Raw genomic sequence first — 19,994 nt, 5'->3', positions numbered from 1 at the left:
GCAGGGCAGTTCGGAGTCTGCTTAAGGCCAGCGGTATGTGCTCTGTAAATCCTGGGGTTATGGTTTAGAGACTGGAACATGTCCCAACATGTTTTATGTCCCTGAAAAATGCAAAATGGTATTCTCAGGCTCTGAGCGGACATGGCTTAGGAACTCTGGGAACGCATTCTCACCGCTCTATTTTGTTGATGGCTGTCCCCAGTCTTTGCAGTGACAGCCTTTAACCCTTTCCTGAAGTGAAGGTCATAAAACCTAACCAGCTCTCTCAGGTGTCCCTTAAAAACACAGACCTTACCCTGTTCAGAATGGTTTTTATGCCATGTTATCAAATATTTACTATTCGGCCGGGCGCGGTGGCTCAAGCCTGTAATCCCAGCACTTTAGGAGGCCGAGATGGGCGGATCACGAGGTCAGGAGATCGAGACCATCCTGGCTAACATGGTGAAACCCCGTCTCTACTAAAAAATACAAAAAATTAGCCGGGCGAGGCGGCGGGCGCCTGTAGTCCCAGCTACTCGGGAGGCTGAGGCAGGAGAATGGCGTGAACCCGGGAGGCGGAGCTTGCAGTGAGCTGAGATCCGGCCACCGCACTCCAGCCTGGGCGATAGAAAGAGACTCCGTCTCAAAAAAAAAAAAAAAATTTACTATTCTATATTTATCTAAAGGCTATAGGGAAATTAAAAACTGAGTGGATGGCAGGGACCAGAGTCCAGGCCAAGTTGTGCTTTTGTCCATTAAATGGGAAACCCCCTTTTGTAATGTACATCCATACACAAGGAGAGCCTCTGTAAACCAGTGTAAAATATTTTATAAAAAGAAATCCATCAACTCTGGGATTTAGCCAGTGCAACAGCAACAAATGAAACCTTCGCATTTAAACGGGGGGCCGAGGGGGTTAAATACCCAACACAGGAAACAGAAGGGGCTTCTATTTCCTCATAATGGGAATAAAACCCAGGCCCACACAGCTATTTCCTTATTGAATCTCCAGGGAGAAATTGCCCTTGTGCACCAGTTCCTGTCCACTCACCAGACAGTCGAGCTGGGAGACAGGACTCTTATTGCCAGGGTGGCTGATGTCCCAGACCTTGACGCAGCCCTTCCCGCCTGTGTACACGTGTCTCGTGGGGTTGCTGATGGTCACCGCGCACACCACCTCCCCGTGGTTGAGGGTGTTGATCTGGCGAGCATGCCGGGGGATTCCGGGTCCGATGAGGGCATCGGGGGGAAAAGGGACAGGCTGCATCTGACCGTCTGCGGTAACGTGGAAGGAGTACGCACTTTTGGAAAAACGAATGGAGAGAAGACAGAAAACACATTGACAGAGGAAGCAGTCATTACCTCGGCAACATGCTACGACTACGAAAACGATGAAAAAAAGGAAAGATTCTCTTGTATATTTTCCTTTCAAAACAATACAAGTTGAAGTATTTACTGATGGTGCAAATTTAAAATAATTAATAGCAGAAATCTAGCGTGTACCAAATGACATATACATAGAACTGTATTTAAAATTTTTTTAAGGTATTTAAATCGTTCTTATCCATTCTATAAAGCATTCCCTCAAATCTCCTTATAAAACACTTAACGCGCTTCCAAATGAACATAAAATACCTCCTTCCATGTATCTTGTGTAATTTTATGATTTCTTAGTATAATTTTAAATGATTATTTTCCCTGCTAAAGATGAAGCCCTTAAGAACTAATAATAATTAAACAGAGTAGATAGTGTATTTTAATAGCAAAAACAACCCCCCCACCCCAAAAAACAGCTTTCTAAAAATACCAGTTTATGGTTTGGACTTCAACTTTCTTTTGCTTAAGGAAGAGAAAATAAGAGATTATCTTATATGGCTTTAAACAGGATTTTAGGTTTCCTACTCAACAATCTTCCTTGCCTATGTTGGTCAGGAACGCCATTATATAAGGCAGCAAAGTGCCCAGCTAAAAAAACTACTCTTCCCCACTCTCCTTTAGCCCAGCGTGCCTCTGTTCTGACCAATAAGGTCTAAGAAGAAGCTGCTGGATGGCACTGAGGAAGTTCTGAACTTGAAAGAGAGGAGAGGGATGGGGAATATGGGAACTCTTCTGTAACTTTCCACTCTATTTTGCCTGGAACCCATAACTGCTCTAAAAAAATAAATAGGGAGGGAGCATACCTGCCCTCTTCTCTTCTTCCTTCCCACTGCCTGAGCTAAGAGGGATGACTGGTGCTCCTATGGCCCAGAGGTTGATTTCAAAGACAGAAATCAATTGCTGGATAGCAAAGATGTGGAACCAACCCAAATGCCCATCAATGATAGACTGGATAAAGAAAATGTTACACATATACACCATGGAATACTATACAGCCATAAAAAAAAAAAAGGATGAGTTCATGTCCTTTGCAGGGACATGGATGAAACTAGAAACCATCATTCTCAGCAAACTAACATAGGAACAGAAAACCAAACACTGTATGTTCTCACTCATAAGTGGGAGTTGAACAATGAGAACACATGGACACAGGGAGGGGAATATCACACACTGGGGCCTGCCAGGAGGTGGGGGGCTAGGGGAAGGATAGCATTAGGAGAAATACCTAACGTAGGTGATGGGTTGATGGGTGCAGCAAACCACCATGGCATGTGTATACCTATGTAACAAACTTGCACATTCTGCACATGTATCCCAGAACTTAAAATGGAAGGAAGGAAGGGAGGGATGGAGGGGGGGGAGGAAGGGGAGGGGAGGGGAGGGGAGGGGAGGGGAGGGGAGGGGAGGGGAGGGGAGGGAAGGGAAGGGAAGGGAAGGGAAGGGAAGGGAAGGGAAAGGAAGGGAGGAGGGAGGGAGGGAGGGAGGGAGGGAGGAAGGAAGGAAGGAAGGAAGGAAGGAAGGAAGGAAGGAAGGAAGGAAGGAAGGAAGGAAGGAAGGAAGGAAGGAAGGAAGGAAGGAAGGAAGGAAGGAAGGAATTGCTGGGGGAGACAGAACAGAAAGACAGGATGCAGAGGCCCTGGTGACACTATGGGGCTGTCATACCTGCCCTGAGCCGCTGAGAGCCAGTGTCTTTTATGTGAGAGAGTAATAAACTTCCACATTATTTAAGCTACCATTTTCTTCCCCTGTTAAATACAAACAAACCTAATCCTGATTACCCACTTCTACTTCTACACCAAAATTCAAAGCATATTTTTTCTCCAACGAATTTAATTTAAACTCCAAGAGCTAAGATCCTAGGGACATGATAAAACATAAACAAAGAAAAGACACTTTAGAGGATAGAAGAAAGGGAAGTGCTAATGTTTTCACTCTATGTCAACTGATAAAATGATGCACATTTGGCTGGGCGCGGTGGCTCACGCCTGTAATCCCAGCACTTTGGGAGGCAGAGGGGGGCGGATCACAAGGTCAGGAGTTCAAGACCAGCCTGACCAACATGGTGAAATCCCGTCTCTACTAAAAATACAAAAAATAGCTGGGCGTGGTGGCACATGCCTGTAATCCCAGCTACTTGGGAGGCTGAGGCAGGAGAATCACTTGAACCTGGGAAATGGAGGTTGCAGTGAGCCAAGATCACGCCACTGCACTCCACCCTGGGCGACAAGAGCAAGACTCCGTCTTAAAAAAGAAAAGTATGCACATTCTACTTTGAAGACCACTATTTCCACTTTCTTAACTTGAAATCACTAGAAGCGCTAAAAGTTCAAACCATCAACAATAAGTGAAGTAGGCACTGCTTCCTCCTGCCAATAACCCTTGAAAAAGTGTGCCTTTCTGGAGCCTGTCATTGGCAGCTTTATACATAATGTAAACACCATGAGTACTAACACAGTGCTTAAATTTTCATTTTAATACAAACTCAAATTTTGTAAAGTAACTTAGCAAGCACAAAACTGAAAACGATTATGCCATGTCTCTACCACCCTGCACTTAAAACCCACATACATTTGTTTGAAAATAAAATGCATGCTATTATCTTCCCTCCATAAAAGCAAAACATCAAACACATGAAGACTTTTAAACTTCCCCCCCACTCAACCACAGGACACAATCTCAATCTGTTACCTGCTGGCAAATTGGTACCAGTAACTAATAGTAAAATAGCTATTTGGCCCAAATCCTTAATGTTACTCTTAATTTTAATGAATAAGCACATGTAATGGGAACCATGGAGACTGTCCTGGGAAATAAATACACGTATAAAAACAATATAGCTCTAGGGGCCGGGCGCGGTGGCTCAAGCCTGTAATCCCAGCACTTTGGGAGGCCGAGACGGGCGGATCACGAGGTCAGGAGATCGAGACCATCCTGGCTAACACGGTGAAACCCCGTCTCTACTAAAAAATACAAAAAACTAGCCAGGCGAGGTGGCGGGCGCCTGTAGTCCCAGCTACTCGGGAGGCTGAGGCAGGAGAATGGCGTAAACCCGGGAGGCGGAGCTTGCAGTGAGCTGAGATCCGGTCACTGCACTCCAGCCTGGGCGACAGAGCGAGACTCCGTCTCAAAAAAAAAAACAAAACAAACAAACAAACAAAAAAATATAGCTCTAAGCCCTCACATCACCAAACCACTCAATCTCATTTTTCATCCAACAGGATTATTTGGTGTCCTTAGCAATATATCGAGCCCACATCATAGTTAAACAGGAACCTATGCCGTTTATTATGGGATATTTGGATTAATAATCAAATAGCATTTTGTTGCCCTTAAAGATTGCCACAGAACTGTGAGAGTTTAAGTCTATTCATGTCCTACAAGAATTCTAGGCTTTGAAGAATGCTCAACGAACAACGTCCAGTAGCCAAGTTCTATGACTCAGAATCAGGCTCCATGCTCTGGGTCCAAAAACAACAACAAAAAAGCCAGGTGATACTGAAGAAATGACAAGTAAATTTCCATAAAATAAAACAACTGAGGTCTGGTGCTGTGGCTCGCTCTTGTAATCCCAGCACTTTGGGAGGCTGAGGCGGGCGGATCACGAGATCAGGAGATCAAGACCATCCTGGCTAACAGAGTGAAATCCCGTCTCTACTAAAAATACAAAAAAATTAGCTGAGTGTGGTGGCGGGCACCTGTAGTCCCAGCTACTCGGGAGGCTGAGGCAGGAGAATGGCGTGAACCCGGGAGGCGGAGCTTGCACTGAGCCAAGATCGCACCACGGCACTCCAGCCTGGGCAACAGAGCAAGACTCCATTTCAAAAAAAATAATAAAATAATAATTTAAAAAATAAAAATAAAAGTAAAACAATTGAGTTGCACATGATTTATAAGGATGGTGGTTAAGGTGGGGAAACTGCTTCTCAAAGATCTCGGTGCTATGAGAGAAATAACACGTAAGGACTAGTTTCTCTCTGTGTACCACAAATCAAGCTGGGCGCCTCGAGGTAAGGCCGGGTTTCCCTCAGGCACCCTTTCAGCAATCCCACATTTTTCAGCGAAAGGAAATTTTATCTTCCTTCAACCGGAAGCCTGCTTATCATAGAGTTAAATGTTCCCGATTAAATAGATGCACCGAGTAACAGACGGGAGATCTGTCTGATCTTTGGAAGACACCCACTTCTCTCCCAGGTGTCCTCTTCTTTAAAATGCACAGGAGGCCCGCGATCATCATACGGAGGCAATTTAAAATTGATTCACAATGCAGTGAGCTGCTGTCAGAAGCTGTGAACACTCATCAGTCCCAGGGGAAACCCATATGGATGTTAATACATCAGTCACAGGGGGCCCCGCAGGAAGCTGGTGCTGCCTGCTGGGCTGCGGAGCCAAATCAAATGAACACACCAGAGCAACGCAAAGGGCAGATGGGTCTTTAGGAGGGATCAACTGGAAGGAAAAAACCAGGGGAGGAAATTATTCACCTACAATAATAACAGAGCTTTTTCGATAAAAGGCCACACTGAGGGCTCATCGTGACAATGGTGAAGGGATCCCAGGAGGAAACTTAACTTTCTCTACTGGTTGAGGAACTAGAAAAGTAAAACCAATCAGAAAGAGGAATGTATAAACAGATAGTGAGTATTCATGAATATCGCTCACGCCTGAATTCCGAATGCAGCCAGCTACAAAAGAACGGACATGGAAATGACTGCATTTCTAGAATTTCGAACACAGGCAAAATTTATCTGCAGTACTGAAAGTCAAGGTGGTAGTTAACCTTGGTGACTGCAAGGGGCATGGGACGGGTTTCTGGGCAATGATCCTGCTCTGTTCCTTGATCCAAGGGCTGGTTACACAGGTGGCTGCCTTTGGTGAAAAGTCGCTGAGCTAGACACATGGGATTCATGAACTTTCTGTATGTGTATGGTATTTCAATGTTTAAAGTTTAGATTCTTTTAGTTATTTAGAGGAAGTCGAGGGGAAGGCTCTTAACCAGTTAACACATTAGATTAGGTCCACAGCCAAATCAAGTGCCCAAACTTTGCTGTTAAATGAACCTCTCTCTGGGTCTCTGGCCACATCAACCGTGGTCTTGCCAATCAGCCAGCCTGCAGTCTAGAATGTGTCCGTTTCATGATCCATAAGGCAGGAATAACAATAAAATATAGAGGTCGCAGGGGTTGCTGTAAGGATTAAAGTGGTAACAGCTGCAAAACACTTAACACCGCACTTGACCCCTGCAGTGAGTCTTCAGGAAATGACAGTATTGTTATCGAACCACCACAACTGAAAATGCCAAGTGAAGATACGTTGAATTGAGGGCTTTATCTCAACCAGTGGACAAGTATGTGGGTCAGGGAATGCGGAAAGGGAGGAAGACGCGGGGTGGGAAATCAGGAAAGCACAAGGGCAGTGACGAGGCAACGAAAAACACAAAATTCACAAATCATCCAAGGTGAGAGTGGAGGAAATGGCATTCAGCAAAGACTAGAACGAACGCCCAAAGAGTAGAGATGGACGTTTGGATAGAATTGTGGCAAACTGCAGGGCAGAAAGTCAGTCCTGGATCCCTCGCTAGGGGCCACACAGAGAAGCCCACCCGCATCTCAGAAAGCCTCAGAACTGAGCCCCAGCCCCCACCTAGCTTTCTGAATCAAGCTCCTACAGATCAGGATCGTGTCTGATTCTGAAGTCTGGTGTCAGAATCAAAAAGAATAAAGCCCACTCGACTTCACAGATTCAAAAATTGAATGAAATAAAAACCCATTCAGAGCGAGGGGCTTTTCATTTACTGGGCACACAGCAGAGGTGAAGGAACTAAAAGCAGAGAGTCCCCACTGGGCTCCTTCGCGGCCGCGGTGAACTGGAAAACAAGACTGTGTTCCAAGGGCGCAGGTTGTTTTTTCCTAGCAGACCAGGCTCCTCTTAATAAAACTACGCTGTGCTCTGTGGTCAAAGGAAAACAGGTGTTTACAGGGCTGTTGGTTTGCTGGAAATAGGAACTGCAGTGGCAGAATCAAGTAAACAATAGTGAAGAACCACAGACCCCAGAGATGACGGCTGTGGTCAAGCCCCGCTGCCTATGGATTCGGCACTCTGGATGTGACATTGTTAGCTATATTAACAAGGCTCAAAAATCCGATCGTGCCAAAAACCTTCATTCGCTCTTCAAGCTCTTTAGGGCTCATGAAGCCCTTTACAATTTAGTGTCAACAAGTCTTACTTCATGTGACCTTAAACTCCCAGCCACGTGGGACAACAGGCCAGTCCCCTAAAATATCACATGCTGTCACATCTCCAAGTTGCGCACAAACTTCCCTCCTGCTAGAACAGCACTGCCTCCCTCCCAAGTACAGGCCGCTGCCTCCCTCCCTCTGACTGCCACAACCTCCCAGGTACACGCCGCTGCCTCCCTCCCTCTGACTGCCACAACCTCCCAGGTACACGCCGCTGCCTCCCTCCCTCCGACTGCCACGACCTCCCCAGCCTTGACGATTCTTTCCCAGGGTCCTAACCTTTCCTACTAACCTCTCTAAGAGTATTTCTCACACGGTGAACATTTCTGTCTTTCCCATTCCAGAGTTCTTCAGGGGTAAGCAGAGGATTTCACCGGCCGGCACTCTCCACGGATCAGAACACAAGTTGTCTACTGTTACCTAATCACTTATATATTGAGACAGGAAAAGTTGCCCTGGTAAGGAAAATCTGCTAAAACAAGGTGGGCATTCCTCTCTAAGGCCCTGGGTGATGCCAGCCAACTTTTCCCAGGCAATGTCTAGCAATTATACCAAATGTCACTAAGAGATGGTAACAGTTTTCCTAAGGGGCAAAGGCAGTCCCTACAGAGCTGACTTAGACCACAAAAAAGACAATGAAAGCAATGACAATAATGAAGTGAAATCCATAGCTTTACCCTAAGTCAGCTAAATCCAGTGGACACTGGGCCCTTCCCAAGCAAGCTGTGGCAGAAGCAACCACAGGTCACATGGAACAAGCTCCATCCTGCCTCCAGGCCCTGGAAAGCAGGACCCACATGGTCAAGTGCAAGAAGTCAGGAGGCACAAGCAATTGCTTCAGTTTAATGACTAGTAACCTGTGGGCACCATGCCTAACTAACTTGAGCCTCATTTCCCCATTTTTACAAAGCGCCCTGACAAAACTTAGCCTATAAACAGGACCACTGAGGTGTGAAGTAATGAAGCCACATGGGAAAGTACTTCAAGAAAACTATGAAGCGCAATATAGTCAACCTTTGCTTGCCACATCACAGGAGGGGCTCACTATCCCTTACTGTTTAGAGATGAGGGAAGGTGGCACAGGAGACTCTAAGTAACTCGCCCATAACTACCCAGCTAGCAAGCGGTAGAGCCAACTCCAGCTCAGCCCAGCTGCAAAAGTGGAGCTGTTAATCTTTACCTTAGCTTCCACGTCAGCACTACCTGTGACGTTATCCCCTCAAGAGGGATAACGTGGGACCCACCAGGACAAAGACTCACCCCACACATTGTGAGCAACATGAGGCATGTCCACATTGTGAGCGTGACTGTGGGGGCTGGGGGAACCAGGCTCCTTAAGGATAGAATGGATGAGAATAATGTAATTTATGATTCCGGAGGATACTCTTAGCCTGAAAACTAATAAAGGTGGTGGCTGAGGGGAATAGTGACATGGAGCTCATAAGAAAATCAGAGTCTTATTATTCTAAGATTTTAGAAGAAAGTATAATTTACCTGCTATAGGTAAAACCTCCCTCTGTCAAATTTTTTTAAGGGTCTGCACATCTAACCCATAACATCTACAAAATTTTTCCAGTTTGGCCATTCGCGTATTCTTCCAAATAGAAAATATGCAGAACGGGTATAATTTCTACCTTACTTAGAAGACAGCATTTCTATGTTAACGGAGGGCTTTATTACCAACTAACTTGTAAGTAGCAAACTTCAAAGCATTAGGTTGGGAGACTCTTTGTTTCCTTGTTTAGATGCATACACTCGATTTTCATTTATTTTTTTAAAGGCAAATACAAAACTTCTTAAAATGGATATGTAAAAGATTACAAGCAAAGAAAACAAGAAACAGATGACCTAAGTTGATAAACAAGGAGGTATTCCAGCCAAAGTCAACATTTAAGATTCTGAGTTCTAGGACCTAACTTTCTCTATCAATTATACATTTCCAAACTTCTCAGTGTGCTGGAGCAGGAACAAGGCTCCTCAATAGGACAAAGATACAAATGGAGAAACTCTTGGATGAAAAGTAAAACAAAAAGAGGCTTAATATATCGCTATTTCAAAGCTAAACTAAAACATTCCAGCAAAGGAACTATCACTACAGACAAAAACGAGCATCATCCAAGCAAGAAATATACACACTATATTTATATCCCATAAACCAAACGTCATTTCTGACAAGGTGAAGAGGGAGAGAGAGAAGTCCAGTGAGGAATTATTGTAGCTAAACACAACTGACATCAAAAGGAAGGTCCTCCCAGCTACTCAGGAGACTGGGTCAGGAGGATCCCCTGAGCTCAGGAGTTTGAGGTCACCCTGGACATCCCCATCTCATTTTTCTTTTTAAAAAGGACAGGCCTCACCTCAACTTAATCTCAAAAAATTAAACTACATATTCCTATATTATCAGAAGGTAGAAAAACAGAAACTAAACTAATACCCACATGGCAAAAATAAGGAACAGAATGGGCATGTTATTTTTAGCATTTAATAGATCCAAAAAAAAAAAAAAAAACCTACCCAAATATCACTGTGATGGTCAACTTTATATGTCAACTTGATTAAATTGACTAAGGGACACCAGAGTGGCTGATAAAACTTTATTTCTAGGTGCGTCTCTGAGACCCGTTTCTAGAAGAAATTAGCATTTGAATAGGTAACCTGAGTAAAGAAGGTCCCCTCACCAATGCAGGTGGGCATCACTGAGGGCCTGGACAGGACAGAAAGTTAGAGGAGTAGCAAATGTGCCCTTTGCTTGAGCTGGAACATCTACCTGCTGCTGCTCTCGATCATCAGTGCTCCTGGTTCTCGAGCCTCAGCTTGGAGTAGAACTACACCGGCTTTCCCGGGCCTCCAGCTTGCAGACAATAAATCATGGGATTTCTCAGTCTACACAGTCATGTGAGTCAACCCCTCCAAATAACTCCTTCTCCATATCCATATCTATAGTTTATTCATTTTGTTCCTCTGGAGAACCCAGAGTAATACAACCCCGTCAAATAAAAAGAGGGCTGAATCAATGTTCAAGTCCACTAAATAAGCGAGCTGTGGAATCTAGACAAAAACAGAGAAACCAGAAGACCAGAAACAGAAAAAGTGGGGTGAAAGGGGGAAGCCCCGGCCACTGAAACTTTTTCTTGGCGAAAAGCCTGGAAAGGGTCTCTCTAATCACTGCTGCAAATGTTTTCCTATGAGGCAATTTTACCCCAAATGCAGTTAAGATTTTTCTTTTCCCTTTAGGCTCTAAACCAAAAAGGTACTTTAAAGATTTATTTAAACACTAAACAAGTGGGTAGAAGATTTCTAAATTACATGTCTGGCATTAAAACACAGGGTGAAAGGACCCGTAACTACCCTAGACTCTTAAGCCAAACTATGATTAGCCTGAGTTATTACTGACCTCTAGGTGCTAATATATAAGGCAGGTAGAGCACAGCCCCCAGGTATTTTTAGGGAGAACAGCAGTGCTACAGTGCCAGAAAAAAAAAAAAAGTCTAACTAAACTTTGGAATTTCTCTTACCAATGATCTCCAAAGAGCTCAGGGGAATAAATGTCCTAAAACCAAAAATGAATTCAAGTTATGCTGAACTAAACAATACCAATTAAATCCAGCCTTGAGGGTGTGAAAACAAGCTCAGGGTTACCTCTTATAAACCAACACTACTTAATAATTCGAAAATGCGAACCAAGGATCTCCTTGAGAAAAGAATGAATCACAGGGTCTTACACAATCCTGGACCTGTCTCCCACCTATTCAAGGCAATGAACATTTGTTTCCTGGGTGTCTGTGCTCAAGGGACAAGACTTCGGGAGCTTCCATCCTCCTGGGGAGGAAGTAGTTAGAAACACGGTCTGTACATGATTATAAGATGTTTCATGGTGCAACTGGAGGGGGACCAGAGATGGGAAGGCATCCATGAAGGCTTCATGAAGGAGGCAGCAACTCAAGCGGGCTTTGAAGGACAGAAAATACTTCAACAGGAAGAGACCAGTGAGAAGGGAAGCTGCTCCAGGGAGCAGGGGCTGGAGTCATCAGGGAACAGAGACTCATCCCATTGGGTTAGCACAGGATATAAAGCACACAGGACGTGACACCGGAAAAGCAGGCTGGGGCGATATTACCCACGGGCCTTGAATGGCATGTCGGTTTATACAGGTCGAACATCCCGTATCCAAAATGCTTCAGAACCAGAAGTGTTTCCAATCTTGGATTGTTTTCAGACTTCAGAATATTTACATAAACATAAATGAGTTATCTTGGGGATGGAACCCAATCTAAACACAAGATTCATTTCTGTTTCATACAGACCTTATGCACATAGCCTGAAGGTGATTTTAGTTTTCCCTTGGGGATGCCGAATAAACTGTGTGTTGTGTGTTGTGTGTTTTGACTGCACCTTGTCACATGAGGTCAGGTGTGGAATTTTCCATGTGTGGCATCATGTCGGTACTCAAAAAGTTTCAGATTTTGAAGCATTTTGGATTTTGAATTTTTGAATTAAGATGCTGAATCTGTAACTTTTGAAGACCTCTGTGCAACACACGGCCCTGACAAGTGCTTTACAATAAAGAATAAACTGACAGCAATTTGGTGAGGAAGAAAGATAACCCTCATCTAGGACCTTACTGGCAAAACGGGGCATGAGAAAGGTGAGAATTTTAACAAAGAATAAGACTGTTAAAAAAAAAAAAAAGTTAAATAGGGAAGAATCTAACACTAAAATTTGGGCTCAGATGTCAGAGGGAATGGGTATGATGCTTTAACAAAAAGAAGTTAGGGGAGACTGGAATGGGTATGAGAGAGGAGGGAAGGTGACCAGGGTGGTTGGGAAACCCTACTGAGATCTTGTCATCTTAACACTGGAAACAGGAGTGTGGAATGCTAGCACTGCAAGTCATCTTGCTCTGTTCCACTCTGACTGACAACCATGTGAAGCCACAGGGCCTCTGCACATGCTGGTCTCTCCACCTAGAGGTTCAGCCCCTGCCCCCGTTGGGTTAGTGCAGCTCTGAAAACCCTTCGGCAGGGAATCCCTGCTTGACCCTCCCCAGTGGGATCAGTCCCCCATGCCCTGTCACAGGCTTTCTAGAACAGTGCTCCTCTGTGATAGCTCTGTGGTAGCCTGGGGGTCTACAATTCTGCCTCTGATTTTGTGATTATTTAACTCATGTTCCCCTTGAAGGAGTTCGGGATATGCCACAACCAAATATGCCCCTTTGGTATACTGGTTATTTTGAGCTGAAAACACTTGAGAAATGAGAGATCCAGGAAAGACTTCCCGACCGCTTTCTATACAAACACAGGCCATACAATTTCCCATGAGAAAGGTGCCCTCCCTCTACCAGAAACAGAAGAAGAACAGCCTCATCACCAGAGTCTGGGAAGCAACACTAAAAGGGATGTGTACAAATAAACTTACCAAAACAACCTTTGTCTCCCACAAGTTTTCCGCCAATATATCTATCTCTTAGTTACCTAACCACAATTTACTGCCTCCATCCCAAAACTCTTTCTTGTCATGTCTTCACAAATTTGTCATTTCTTTGTATAAAAGTGATACAAGGCCAGGCGTGGTGGCTCATGCCTGTAATCCCAGCACTTTGGGAGGTCAAGGCAGGTGGATCACCTGAGGTTAGGAATTCAAGACCAGCTTGGCCAACATGGTGAAACCCCGCCTCTACCAAAAATACAAAAATTAGCCAGACATGGTAGTGTACGCTTGTAATTCCAGCTACTCGGGAGACTGAGGCAGGAGAATCGCTTGAACCTGGGAGGTAGAGGTTGCAGTGAGCCAAGATTGGGCCACTACACTCCAGTCTGAAAAGTGATACAAGCTGCCTGCTCTGGACAATTCTTCGGGTCTTCATTTCCTTGTGAAGACTCCCATGTACACCAAAATCCTTAGTAAGACTTGCGTGCATTTCTCCTGTTAATCTATCTTATATCAGTTTGATTCTCAGGCCCAGCTGCAGACTCAGAGGGCAAAGGAGAATTTTTCCTTCCCTGCACCCCATCCAAGGCTGTGAGCTCCCAGTGGGGCCCCTTATGCCTATGCAGGAGGTCTCAATAAAATCCGTGAAAGTGTGGATGGAAAGGAAGTGACAGGGTCTGGATCTTAGTGAGCAGATGATGTGGGAACCCTAAATCACGGCCCACAAGAGAGGGCTGAAGCGCCAGACAAATTCTAGCCAGAGGAGAAGCCTCAGGGTGGTGTGGGGGTCTCTCAACACTGAAGAGCTGCCATGGGGATGACGGATTAGCAGTGTGCTGTGTGGTCTCGGGGGGTAGGAAAAAGCCAGAATTGATGGGTCAAAGTTCCAGGGAGACAGATTCAGTTCAAGGGCTAGAAGAGTTTCCACAGAGCCATGGAAAATGCATTGCTCTGGGCAGCAGCGGGTCCCCTGTCCTTGGACAAATGACACGCACGGTCAGAGGCATATAGTCACTGCACAGGTTATCTTAGCAGGCTTGAACCACGCATGAGCATTTATACTAAAGGGATGTTAAAGTCCCTCCTGCCCCAACTGAACTCTTTCGGCGGTAACAGTCAGGAGGCACTCATCCATCTGCAAGCTCTCTCTCTCATCCCTCAAGCTCTCTCTCTGTGCGCAACCCAGGCTGTCCCTCCCCAGTTCCCTGGGAAACTTAATCCTTCCTGCACGTGCTTCAGCGTCAGCTTCATCCCACGGAAGTCTTTCTGACTCTAATTTTGGTCACTTATTTACATGTCTGCCTATCACCCACTGCTCTGCCTCAAGAGCACGTATCACAAGTTAAACTAGGATATTTACTCTTCTTTTAATGACATCATCAAGCCCCCACGGGCAGAGAAGGCTGAGAGCAGCCTCTTTCCTGGAGCACGCCTGGCATCGCACATGAAGCCTGACAGTTCACACTCAGTCTATGAATGGCAACTGTGCCTTCTGTCTGCCTCACCCAAGCATTCTTTCCATGGGTATTTTTCAGAGAATTATTTGTATAACCTTTAACGCCTTGTTCACTCTACCCTGGACACACGAGTTTGTCCTCATTTCTCTTAAGTGCCTCAGACCAGCCCTACTCAACGTGTGGTCAGCAAACACTGGCTACTGTTTGCAGTGAGATGAGCGCAGTCATCAAGAGCGAGCACAGCAACCTGAGGACTTAGGGCTGTTGACTCTTGTAACAACAAAAAATGGACTTGGATTTTGTATCTTTTTCTTCCTATTCACTTGTATTGTAGGTTACAAATGTCTCCATCTTTGATTTACTCAGGAAAAAAACTGGTCACCATAAATGGTTTGAGCAGCACTGCCTCAGGCAATATTACCTTACTAAACAGTAAGAACAGCAAGTTCTCTCATACTAATTAATAGATAAATATGGTCAGTCATATGTAGAAAGCTGAAACTGAATCCCTTCCTTACACCTTATACAAAAATTAATTCAAGATGGATTAAAATTTGAAATGTTAGACCTAAAACCATAAAAACCCTAGAAGAAAACCTAGGCAATACCATTCAGGACACAGGCATGGGTAAGGACTTCATGACTAAAACACCAAAAGCAATGGTAACAAAAGCCAAAATAGACAAATGGGATCTAATTAAACTAAAGAGCTTCTGCACAGCAAAAGAAACTACCATCAGAGTGAACAGGCAACCTACAGAATGGGAGAAAAATTTTGCAATCTACTCATCTGACAAAGGACTAATATCCAGAACCTACAAAGAACTTAAATTTACAAGAAAAAAAAACAACCCCATCAAAAAGTGGGCAAAGGATATGAAGAGACACTTCTAAAAAGAAGACATTTATGCAGCCAACAGACACATGAAAAAATGCTCATCATCACTGGTCATCAGAGAAATGCCAATCAAAACCATAATGAGATACCATCTCACACCAGTTAGAATGGCGATCATTAAAAAGTCAGGAAACAACAGCTGCTGGAGAGTATGTGGAGAAACAGGAACGTTTTTACACTGTTGGTGGGACTGTAAATTAGTTCAACCATTGTGCAAGAGAGTGTGGCAATTCCTCAAAGATCTAGAACTAGAAATACCATTTGACCCAACCATCCTATTACTGGGTATATACCCAAAGGATTATAAATCATGCTGCTATAAAGATACATGCACACATATGTTTATTGTAGCACTATTCACAATAGCAAAGACTTGGAACCAACCCAAATGTCCATCAGTGAGAGACTGGATTAAGAAAATGTGGCACATATACATCATGGAATACTATGCAGCCATAAAAAAAGGATGAGTTCATGTTCCTTTGCAGGGACATGGATGAAGCTGGAAACCATCATTCTCAGCAAAGGACAGAAAACCAAACACCACATGTTTTCAATCATAGGTGGGAGCTGAACAATGAGAACACTTGGACACAGGGTGGGGAACATCACACACGGGGCCTGTCAGCAGGCTGGGGGCTGGGGGAGGGATAGCATTAGGAGAAATACCTACTGTAAATGATGAGTTGATGGGTGCAGCAAACCAACATGTCACATGTATACATATGTAACAAACCTATACATTGTACACATATACCCTAGAACTTAAAGTATAATATATATGTTATATATATATGTTATATATATATAAAAAATACATACACACATAGAGAGAGAAAGAGAGAAAGAGAGAGAGACACAGTAAGATTGTATATAGCCCAGACCCTGGCAACAATGGCAAAGCTCATTTTTCCTTCTGATATTAAGTCTATCTTCCTCACATAATATGGCTCAAACATGAAAGAGAATCCTAAAAAATGTATTTTAGGCCAGGCACGGTGGCTCATGGCTGTAGTCGCAGCACTTTGGGAGGCCACGGCAGGAGGATCATTTGAGCCCAGGAATTCGAAACCAGCCTAGGCAACCCAGGGAGACCCAGTGTCTCTAAAAAATAATAATAATAAAATAAAATAAATTAATAAAGAGAGAGATTTTAATTATTTTAGAGAGAGCAATGATTGCTCAGATCCAAAGGCCAATGGCCATTTTGACCAAGATGAGAAAAGTACCCTGACATAGTCTCATAACATTGGCCACTGTGTCCACTGTCCTCGTCCTTAGGCACATTGTGATTCTAGTTTGCACGGCTTTAAACACAAAGAAATGCAAGGTGCTCACAAGCCAAGGACATCAATACTTAACTCTAATAAGCACGATGCTACTTCTATCTTACAACTGATCCTGTTAACACACACACACACACACACATAAGGAACAGGGTCCAATTTAACTGTGCCCACCTATCAGCCTTCCACCTTAGCATCACAGCTCACAGCTCTGCTCACCCGCCTTCCCTCACTGCATCTTCAGTTACACCCAAGGTGGGGGCTTAGCAGCTGAACACACACCCTGTACCTCTAACTCGTGAAGCTAACTTTCCCTAAGGGTCAGCTGAACTTGGCCTTATTTCCCTATTATTCCACCAAAGGTTCATCAGTTACTGGTATTACTGCTTCTCATCACAACTTTACCGGTTTGCCCTTTATCCACTCACCAATCGGTAGAACACAACAGCTACAACGCCGCTGGCAACCACAGACAGGGAATGCTCACAAGTGCCCCAAGGACCTCCCAGGCTGGAAGCAGGGGGGCATTCCCAAATCCCCAAGAAAACACACCAGGTAGTAACTAGTCCATGGGTACTCAACTGGAAGAGAACTACCAGCTAAGTGAGCATTGAGCAATACTACCCCTCACTCCCTTCATTGGGCACAGATGTCATTTTAAATTCCTAACATCGCTACTGATTCCTAGTGTAGACGAAAACCTCATTTCATCATGAATCAAATTATTGTGAAAGAGATATTAAAATACATGAAAAGTAGTGCAATGGGAATCGCCTTTCCTAAAAAGCAGGTGACAGGTTAAGAAATTCAATTTTATCTCATGCTGGTGGTTTATTTGAAACAAGGCTCTTATCAAAACCATACCAAGGATGACAGGGCAGCTGAGTGGACTGTTCAAAATAATTCATCATGCTGGGCGTGGTGGCTCATGCCTGTAATCCAAGCACTTTGGGAGGCCAAGGCAGGAGGACTGTGTGAGGCCAAGAGTTTGAGACCAGCCTGGGCAACACAGGGAGACCCTGTCACTACAAAGATAAATTTAAAAATTGGCCAGGTATGGTGACAGACACCTATAGTCTTAGCTACTCAGGAAGCCAAGGCAGAAGGATTGCTGGAGCCCAGGAGGTCGAGGTTGCAGTGAGCTGCGATTGTGCCACTGCATTCCAGCCTGGGCAACAGAGCAAGACCCTGTTTCTAAAAATAAAAAACTCACTAATGTGACATGCAAGTGACGTACTGATAAAAGCTGAAAGCAACCACGTGAAGGCAAGGGTATGACAAAAACAAACTGAAGGCCTAAGACATGTAGCACCCGTACCTTTATTGAAAAAAAAAATCGGCTGGGCGCGGTGGCTCATGCCTGTAATCCCAGCACTTTGGGAGGTTGAGCCGGGTTCATCGCCTGAGGTCAGGAGTTCAAGACCAGCCTGACCAATATGATGAAATACCGTCTCTACTAAAAATACAAAAATGAGCCAGGCGTAGTGGCTTGCGCCTGTAATCCCAGCTGCTTGGGAGGCTGAGACAGGAGAACTGCTTGAACCCAGGAGGCAGAGGTTGCAGTGAGCAGAGATCACACCATTGCATTCCAGCCTGAGCAACAAGAGTGAAACTCCGTCTCAAAAAAGAAAAGAAAAGAAAAACAACTACATTTGTAAAGACCTGCCATTTTTTCTTTTCTTTTTGAGACAGAGTCTCCCTCTGTCGCCCAGGTTAGAGTGCAATGGCGTGATCTTCACTCACTGCAACCTCCGCCACCCAGGTTCAAGCGATTCTCCTGCCTCAGTCTCCCGAGCAGCTGGGATTACAGGCACATACCACCACACCCAGCTAATTTTTGTATTTTCAGTAGAGACGGGGTTTCGCTACGTTGGTCAGGCTGGTCTCGAAGCCCTGATCTCAGGTGATCCACCCACCTCAGCCTCCCAAAGTACTAGGATTACAGGCGTGGGCCACCGTGCCTGGCCTCTGCTATTTTCTATCTTAGAAGGCAGAGTTTTGCTGCAATTAAACAATTCTGCTGTTTAAAAAATTTGAGAACTTTAGGAATTCTTTGAAATCACACTTCTAATTACTAACATGATGAAAAGCAAGCAATTTTTAAAGTGACCCAGGAAGAATAGCCAACTGAGTTTTTTCAAATTCCAAAGCTTTTTGTGCACTGGACACAAAATGAACGTTAACTTTTCCTGCTTCCCCATGAAGCCACTTTGCTTTTTATAATTCTAGATCTCTCGGAGCACTCATCAAAACTCTACTTGGGAGTAAACCTGGGGTGCTGGCATGCAACACAACCTACCCTTCAAATAACTCTCGTTTCCACCAAAACAAGAAAAAGGTGGCACGGAGCTGGGTAAAGAGATGACACATTTTGAATGTCTAAGCCTGCAAGAGTTTGTGACAGCTGACTGCCCACAGCACAGCACAGCTGGGAATCTCCAGCAGCTGCCCTCTAACCAAATGGCAGGGCAGAGCAGTTTTCGGAGGGGTCAAGCGAAGAGGGCCAGTCACCTCCAGCGCTTTCCTCCCACCTCGTCCTCATCTCCAACAGTTTCTCTCTAGAAATAACTGAACTTAGGAGATCACCCCCAGGGAGAAGACAGAGGCATGACACCTACAAGTTGCCTATTTATAGAAAGTGTTAACACTCCTCAGGAAAAGATACCAGAAATCTCCTTGGAAACGCCCAAGCCTGTACTCCCTTTGGAATTCTAGTCTGCTAATACCAAAGACTGAGTAACCACCTTTAAAACAAAACCAAGGTCTTTGAGGTACTTACGGTTTCCCCCCTGGGATTCCTGCCAGGTTTGGAGGAATGGTAGGTACTCTCATGTGAGGGGGAGGATCAAACCCCACCTGGAAACAAAAATAAGGCATTGCAGACTCAGGTTATTGTAGCAGGCACTTTGTGAACATCAATACCTTTCATTAGAAACTCACAGATCCCCAAAGCAACTTCAATGGGAACAGTGACATGGCCTAGTGTTTTTCTTTTTAATTACTATGCAAGAGGTAACATAAGCACCTCTGAACGCCACAAGACCCACTTCCTTTTTGGGGGGTAGACAGGAGATATGATCTATTTGTGCACTGAGAACCACTTCCCCATGGTAAATACCTCCCTTAGACTTGCAAGCAAGTTCACAGAGCAATATGTTGTATTAGGATTTCTCAACCTCAGCACTATTGACATTTTGTGCCAAACAGTTCTTTTCTTTGTTGGGGGCCATCCTGCGCATTGCAGGATGTTGAACAGCATTCCTGGCCCCTACTGTTGATGTGCCAAGAGGAATCCACACCTGCCCCCTCCCACCCCCAGTTATGATAATCAAAA

The 19,994-nt window shown here is 44.6% G+C and overlaps 1 protein-coding gene across 5 annotated transcripts in view; it reads right to left on the bottom strand.

The window, feature by feature from the left end:
* The window catches only part of LOC105498736 (TLE family member 1, transcriptional corepressor), a 107,959-nt gene that overhangs the window by 8,659 nt on the left and 79,306 nt on the right, over positions 1-19,994 (bottom strand). For all 5 annotated transcript variants that reach the window (XM_011771023.3, XM_011771026.3, XM_011771025.3 and 2 more), the window contains 2 exons: positions 19,440-19,516; positions 1,031-1,280 (listed from right to left, as the gene is read on the bottom strand). In XM_011771023.3, coding sequence (XP_011769325.1) covers positions 1,031-1,280; positions 19,440-19,516 — 327 coding nt within the window. The remainder of the gene's footprint in view (positions 1-1,030; positions 1,281-19,439; positions 19,517-19,994) is intronic.

The sequence above is a fragment of the Macaca nemestrina genome, chromosome 14, assembly GCF_043159975.1.
Source record: "Macaca nemestrina isolate mMacNem1 chromosome 14, mMacNem.hap1, whole genome shotgun sequence".
In the NCBI taxonomy this organism is placed as follows: domain Eukaryota; kingdom Metazoa; phylum Chordata; class Mammalia; order Primates; family Cercopithecidae; genus Macaca; species Macaca nemestrina.
Note: the sequence above shows the minus strand (reverse complement) of the source record. Positions and strands in the feature narration are given on the sequence as shown.